The sequence below is a fragment of the Triticum aestivum genome, chromosome 3D (genome assembly GCF_018294505.1).
Source record: "Triticum aestivum cultivar Chinese Spring chromosome 3D, IWGSC CS RefSeq v2.1, whole genome shotgun sequence".
Taxonomy (NCBI): domain Eukaryota; kingdom Viridiplantae; phylum Streptophyta; class Magnoliopsida; order Poales; family Poaceae; genus Triticum; species Triticum aestivum.
Genome location: NC_057802.1, coordinates 375340380 through 375348565, shown reverse-complemented (window position 1 = coordinate 375348565; position 8186 = coordinate 375340380). Strand labels below are relative to the sequence as shown.

Here is an 8186-nt window from a genome sequence, read left to right as displayed (position 1 = left end):
CCTCCCCCTGGCCGGCGCACCAAGGAGGACTCCTTCCTCTTTTGTGGCAGCCCTCCCTCTTCTCCCAACCTATATATACTAGGTTTTTTTGTTATATTGATAAGACAAGTTTTTGAGCCTCCTCTAGTTCTTCTAGTTCTAGTTCTAGTTGGTCCTAATTGACTAATTAGAGCAAGACTAACCCTCTAATCCTCATAATTAGAAGCCTAGTGTGGTTCTAATCTCCTCCCTCTAATTCTCCGGTGACGATTAGCCTTGGACGGCAAAGCGCTGCCGGATCATGAAGGCAGCACGCTTGCAACCAAGTAGAGAGGCCGTGCTTTCGGTCTTTGGTTCGAGGGAATGTTCGTGGGATCGTTCATCGACGGTTCAAGGGACTCCAAGTACCATCTACACCGACACAATCTTCTTCCGCTGCAACTCGGTGATGGTAACGATTGTGATCACAACCCATTATGTATATTCATATTGATCTTGGGTGTGCGTAGGTGTGATTTTTTTGTTTTCTACTACGTTACCCAATAGTGGCATCATGAGCAGTTATATGAGTAGGTGGAGGTTGCAATATAGATCACATGCGGATGTGAGGGTTTTATGTTCTTGCTATGCTTCCCTCGAGTGTTGCTTCGGTTCAGTTCATTGATGGCGTGGTGTCACTTTTCAAAAGCTTCTGACAATCGCTCGGCTTTGGCTGTCGACGATCTTCTAATAGTTTCTTGGGCTTCACCATAGTCAAGAATAGTGAATAGTTCCATACACAAAAGGGTGATGAATATGATCGATCTTCTAGGGGTTCACGCGTATTTGACGAAGTTTAGTGTCGGGGACGTGATTTTTTTGTAAAAGTCTCTTCTTTCACACACCCCAAAACTTAATCTATCATCAAGATTTATCACCTTTGTTGTGGACGTAGGTAGATAGTGTTATTTGTTAAAACTGGTTAACCATGTAACTAAAACTTGCTAAAAACGATTAGAGGACATCTAAGTTGGTTTTGTAGGGTATGCATATGATGTGGTATAGCCTTCATCATGATAATGAGTTTATGTATGAGATGGTTATATCTTGTAATGTTAAGTGGCCTGCACGTCACAGCATGATGGCTAGAGCCACGAGATTGCCACGTTAATGTAAATATCATAGAGATAGCCTATAGGTTACAGGTGACGATGGCAAATGTACATGGAGGACCCCGACGTGGAGAAGGTGTACTAAGGTGCGGGACAGGAACTATAAGTTTGTGCCACGACAGAATTTCTGAATTTGGTGCCACGACAAGGTTTTCCGAAATGGTCGCCAAGACAACTGATACGTCTCCAACGTATCTATAATTTTTGTTTGTTCCATGCTATTATATTACCTGTTTTGGATGTTTTATATGCATTAATATGCTATTTTATATGATTTTTGGGACTAACATATTAACCTAGAGCCCAGTGCCAGTGCCAGTTTCTGTTTTTCCTTGTTTTAGAGTTTCGCAGAAAAGGAATACCAAACGGAGTCCAAACAGAATAAAACTTTCGCGATGATTTTTCTTGGACCAAAAGACACCCAGGAGACTTGGAGTGCAAGTCAGAAGAGCCACGAGGCGGCCACAAGGGTGGAGGGCGCGCCTAGGGGGATAGGGTGCGCCCCTCCCCGACCTTGTGGGCCCCTTGTAGACCCCCTGGCCTAGATCTTCCTCCTATATATACTCTTATACCCCAAAAACATCCAGGGGAGCCACGAAACCACTTTTCCACCGCCGCAACCTTCTATACCCGTGAGATCCCATCTTGGGGCCTTTTCCGACATCCTGACGGAGGGGGATTCGATCACGGAGGGCTTCTACATCAACACTATTGCCTCTTCGATGAAGCGTGAGTAGTTTAATTCAGACCTATGGGTCCATAGCTAGTAGCTAGATGGCTTCTTCTCTCTCTTTGATTCTCAATACAAAGTTCACCTCGATGTTCTTGGTGATCTATTCGATGTAATACTTTTTTGCAGTGTGTTTGCCGAGATCCGATGAATTGTGGATTTATGATCAGCTTATCTATGAATATTATTTGAATCTCCTCTGAATTCTTATATGCATGATTTGATATCTTTGCAAGTCTCTTCGAACTATCAATTTGGTTTGGCCAACTAGATTGGTTTTTCTTGCAATGGGAGAAGTGCTTAGCTTTGGATTCAGTCTTGCGGTGTCCTTTCCCAGTGACAACAGGGGCAGCAAGGCACGTATTGTATTGTTGCCATCGAGGATAAAAAGATGGGGTTTTCATCATATTGCTTGAGTTAATTCCTCTACATCATGTCATCTTGCTTAATGCGTTACTCCGTTCTTTATGAGCTTAATACTCTAGATGCATGCTGGATAGCGGTCGATGTGTGGAGTAATAGTAGTAGATGCAGAATCGTTTCGTTCTACTTGACACGGACGTGATGCCTATATTCATGATCATTGCCTTAGATATCGTCATAACTTTGTGCTTTTCTATCAATTGCTCAGCAGTAATTTGTTCACCCACCGTAATAATTTCTATCTTGAGAGAAGCCTCTAGTGAAACCTATGGCCCCGGGTCTATTTTACAACATATTAGTTTCCCGTCAACTTGCCAATTTTTGTCGCCGTTCCCTTATTTCGCAATCTTTACTTTCCGTTCCACAAACCAAAAATACCAAAAATATTACTTTACCGTTTATCCATCTCTATCAAATCTCACTTTGCGAATAACCGTGAAGGGATTGACAACCCCTTTGTCGCGTTGGTTGCAAGTTGGTGTTTGTTTGTGCATGTATTTGGTGGCTTGTTGCGTTGTCTCCTACTGGATTGATACCTTGGTTCTCAAAACTAAGGGAAATACGTAAGCTACTTTGCTGCATCACTGTTTCCTCTTCAAGGGAAAAACCAACGCAAGCTCAAGAGGTAGCGACAACGTTTTTTGAAATTGCCGCCACGACAACGAAATATTGGCCATCACGATGCTTCAACTGGATATTGGAGATGATCATGAAGTATTCCCGGCGCCCAGGGCTATACCATATCATACTTTTATGAATTGCCTGAGATGTTTATCCCTTTGTTGTTTGCACCCTTTGATTGTGCATTAGTCCATTATTAGGGTGATCTCTCACAGTAATTATCAAGTTAAAAGGTGCCCTTCCCAGTGTTGCAACCATCTATAACATGTGGCCTTCGGAGTACTACAGGCTACCATGAGTACAAACAAGGATTGAAGTGTAAGGCGGGTGAGGTAGGAATTCACAATAGAAACACTCGGTTGCCTTGAAGTTCTAGCAGAAAAGTTCTGAGCTCGGAGCACGAAGCATCGAAAGATGAACAAGAGTCATATGGTGATATGATCAGTAAAAGATAGACTACCAATTGAAATTCACATCATATGAGATGCTACCATCCATGGGTGTCAATGAGATCAGGATCTTGAATCACTTACAATCAATTATGAGAGATATTGATTTGAGTAGGAGCACAATTATGTATTAGTTTAATTTAATCACTAGTGCAAATTAATTATGAACTACGAATAGTTCTAGTTCTAGTTAGTCCTTTTTAACTAATTAGAGCTAGACTAATCCTATAATCCTCATAATTATAAGCCTAGTGTGGATCTAATCTCCCCCTTCTAGCGACGATTAGCTCTGGATGGCGAAGCGCTACCGGATCATGAAGGTTGCACGCTTGCAACCAAGTAGAGAGGTCGTGCTTTCGGTCTTCGGTTCGAGGGACTGTTCGTGGGATCATTCATCGATGGTTTGACGGACACCAAGTACGATCTACACTGACACAATCTTCTTTCCACTGCAACTCAGTGACAGTAACGATCGTGATCACAACCCGTTATGCATCTTCATATTGATCTTGGGTGTGTGTAAGTGCAAATTGTTTTATTTTCTACTACGTTACCCAACAAGATCACTCCAAGATTGAACCTCGCCGGCTAAAGATAAATCAATCTAACTTGGCCAAAGTAGACGGATAGATCAAAGAGAAATACGAAGCTATAAAGTTACACAGCAAAAAAATCTCAAGAGACTCAAATAGCTTCAATGGATAATATGATCATAAACCCACAATTCATCAGATCCCAACAAACACACCACAAAAAAATTACATTAGATTGATCTGAGAGAAGATCATTGTATTGAAGATCGAGAGAGAGAGAGAGAGAGAGAGAGAGAGAGAGAGAGAGAGAGAGAGAGAGCCATCTAGCTACTACTATGGACCCGTAGGTCCTGAAGGAACTACTCACACATCATCATGAAGGTAACAATGTTGATGAAGATAGCCTCCCCAATGATTCCCCCCTCTGGCAGAGTACTGGAACATGGCTCTAGATGGGATCGCCGAAGAACAGAAGCTTGCGGCGGTGGAAGAATTGTTTTGGGTCTCGCTCTGAGGGTCTCAGAATATATGTGAATTTATAGGCCAAATATTAGGGGAAATGGAGCTACGTGGAGCCCACAAGTTAGGGGGGCGCGCCACCCTGGCTTGTGGGGCCCTCATGGGTCTTCTCATCCTCCCCCGAAACTTCTAGTTTATCTTATTGTCCAGAAAAATCATCGTAAAATTTCATCGTGTTTGGACTTCTGTAGGTATAGTTTTTCTACGAAACTAACAACATGCAAAAAATAGGAACTGACGATGGGCACTAAATTAATACGTTAGTCCAGAAAAATAATATAAAATGGCATACAAAGTATACAAAAATGATAATATAATAGCATGAAATAATAAAAAATTATAAATACGTTGGAGACGTATCATGTGCTCAAATGCTGAAGGTTGGCACCCTTTTCTACATAGTAATGGACCTCCTTTTATACGTGCAAAGGGGCTACCACAGTGGCTAGTACAGTGGAATACATACGGTTGGGAAACATAGTAGTAAATATTTTTTTTGCCCTACGATCAACCAAACACTATGAAGATGCAAAAAATGGTTTGGGTCAGATCGTTACCAACTCCGAGTTGCAGTGGAAGAAGATGAGTCGCTGTAGTTCGTACTTGAAGTTCCTCGAATTGTCGGTCAACGATCCCTCGAACGAGTCGGTGTATGCACTTGATTTTTTGGAATATCATCTATATACATATGTTGATTTTTGTGTTAAAGGGCCCCATGTTTTAGTTTCACAGTGGATCCCCGAAACCTCATGGCCAACCCCACAATTGCTCCTGGATCGACCATGCAGCGTTGAGCGCTGCCGACAAGTGGGGCTCGGCCTTACGCCCTTGCAACACTGGGCCTCCTTTGCAATAGTGTGGTGTGTCTAGGCACCGAAGGGCATGAAGCATCAGTAGCGAGGAGCGTGAGGCTTGTGGTGGGCCCTGCAACACCGAGCACCGGTTACAAGCACTGGCTAGGTTGCAACGGTAGGGTGCAGCTTTGCATCAACAGGCATGAGACAACAACATTTGCAATGTGTCACAATGGAGGAGCAAATGCGGGCAAGGAAGTACAATGAGAGTACCATAGGTAGTATCATGCATATCAACTAGACATTTTGCTGAGATGACATACAATTAAATGAGGAAATTGAGTATCATAATATGATAGTGCATCATATGAAATGATGTATTAGTATGTGTCATGCATAACAACAAATGAGGTCACTATGATATCAAACTGTGATACTATACACTCTGGAGGTAGTATCATACACTAATATCATATGCATGATACTAGAGTATGATACTAGCTTCCATTGTGACCACCCTAACGCAAAAGGAAAAGTAGTGTGTTGGCCCATGGGGCACCTATCGCCTGCACAAGACGGTCGAACAAGGCTTGTGATTAGTCGGTAGATTAGAGAGACCTCCTCCTCAACTCCTACATTGCTGGTTTTGCGCGTGAGCGCTCATGCGAACGCTCGGTTGGGCGCCCATTAAGCACCCCTTGACCGCTCGCTCTCTTGATTGCTAGACCACGGTCATTTGAACGCTAGATCGGCTCGGGCTCGCTTGATTGCTAGACCGATCTGCTCGCTCGCTCGCTTGTTGTTAGTTCAGAAAAAACTAGTGATGGTTTGAGGGGGAAAACAGGCTTCCCGTTGTTTACAGACTGAAAAACACATACTTTAAAAATGCTCATGGATTAATAAAAAGGTTTGCAGATTTGGAAAAAGTTTCTGAATTCCAAAAAAGTTCACAAATTTGAAAAAGGAAATTCGTGGATTTGAGAAAAAATCATGAATTTGGAAAAAATCACAAATTTGAAAAAAAATGAATTTGAAAAGCGTTCACAAATTTGGAAAATTCAAAAACAAAATCATGAATTTGGAAATTTCACAAATTTGATTTTTTTTTGTAAATTTGAAAAAGTTCATGAATCTGAAAAATGTTTGTGGATTTAACAAATGTTCACAAAATTTAAAAATGTTTGGGAAGTTGAAAATTTTCAACAATTTATAGAAAGTTCATGAATTTGAAAAAAAGGCAAATTTTAAAAATGTTCATGGATTTGAAAAATATTCATGAATTTTAAAAAAGTTCACAATTTGGAAATAAAGGAGAAAAGAAAAAGAATCTGAAAAAAAGAAAAAATATATGAAACCAAGAAAAAACCTGAAAGAGAATAAAGAGAAAGACAAAGATGAAGAAAACCAAACAAACGCAGGCGGAATCTTCTAGAATGTTCACAAAACCAGATTAGAGGTCTACTGTACGCTTGGCTCAGATGGGCCGGCTCACTGTGTCGCTGGGGCTTTGCTCTTCCTACGAAATGCACACTATGTGGCGCAGCGTAGATTGGAAGACTTTTTCCTGATTTAATCCTGTTCCCACAGATATCGATTCGATCCAGCTCGAGTCTGATGTCTCTTCTCTGTTCTCGCGCGGCGACAGAGCGCATTTGTAAGCTTATCTCCAAACCTATCTATCACGTAAAAACGGCACAGCCATTCGCTTCACCATTTCCCACCACGCCTCATCCGCCATGGCCGCCTCCTTCCTCCGCCCTCTCCTCCCTCCCAAACCTTTCCTCTCCACCCCCAAACCACAAGTCCCTATCGCCCCCATCACCGCCGTACGCTGCACCGCGGCGCCCAAACCGACCACCTCCACCCCTAAGCCTGCCCAGCAAGAGGTAGAGGACAACCAGGAGCAAGAACCCACTCCCGACGAGGCCGACGCCAACCCCCACCGCATCCCCGACGACGAGACCCCGCCGTCGGCGACTGCGACCACCTCCTTCTCGGTGGTCCGGCGCGTGCCGTCGGCCATCTCGACGGACGGCCGCCTCCGCCGGACGGCGCTGACGCAGGAGGAGCCGCCCAACTACGAGATCGGGTGGAAGCGCACCAAGAATCTCCCCCTGGAGAAGCCCAAGGGGTGGGCCATCGCCGACTTTCTGGAGAAGCTGGAGGGGCTGATGGAGCGCGGGCGGTACGGGTCGGGCGCGCTGCTGGGCACGGTGGCGGGCGTGGTGACGGAGCGCGCCCGGGAGGAGGCGGAGATCCTGATGGCCGAGGGCGGCGTGGACGAGCGCGTGGCGACGGAGCTCTTCCGCGTGCTGCGGCTGGTGGAGATGGACGTGGAGATGGTCAAAGCCGCCGTCAAGGAGGAGACCGTCAAGGAGCGCGTCGAGACGGCGCGCGCGCGGTGCCGCCAGGCCATCCTCGTCGCGCTCTCGCTGTGACCGTGCACGCGCGCTTAGGGACGGGTGTAATCACGTCTAAGTATACTGCTAGCACTTAATGCGGTGCATCCATCCAACACGTAGAAATTTTGTTATCAAGTGGTGCAATGAGGTCAGTCTACTCAAGCTGCAGCAAATCTGAATGTTCTGCACCGGTCAACTGTACGCCGTTGTGTGTCATTCTGTGAGAAGGCAGACAACACGGTCACAGACTCGAGCAGTCTATGGTAGTAGTGTCATGGCCTGATCGGGTCCACGATCCCTCTGCAGAAGATTTGTGTTACAGATGACGAGACGTGGCAGGTGGCACCATCTTTTCTGAGGCTAGCTGTACTTTGCCTCGACATTCAAGCTCCTATATTCATGAACGACATCACAGAGGGAAAGACTATTGCACTTCCTCGTTTGATGCCGTCCACCACAATATTGCAATCAGAGGCCATGAGAATTCTATGAACATAAACATCCTCGGGCTGCGCTAGTGCTTCTCTCACTGCCATTGCCTCTAAAATTGTTGGATCCGTAATACCTCTAAATACACAACAAAGG

At 44.6% G+C, this 8186-nt stretch overlaps 1 protein-coding gene across 1 annotated transcript; it reads left to right on the top strand.

The window, feature by feature from the left end:
* Nucleotides 1-6820: 6820 nt before the first annotated feature.
* On the top strand, nt 6821-7845 carry LOC123078990 (uncharacterized). Its single transcript, XM_044501655.1, has one exon. The coding sequence runs from the start codon at nt 6936-6938 to the stop codon at nt 7635-7637; it is 702 nt and encodes a 233-aa protein (XP_044357590.1). The 5' UTR covers nt 6821-6935; the 3' UTR covers nt 7638-7845.
* The last annotated feature ends 341 nt before the right edge of the window (nt 7846-8186 follow it).

Coding starts and splice junctions, on each gene's coding strand:
- LOC123078990 (XM_044501655.1), top strand. CDS start 6,936: ATGGCCGCCTCCTTCCTCCGCCCTCTCCTCCCTCCCAAACCTTTCCTC.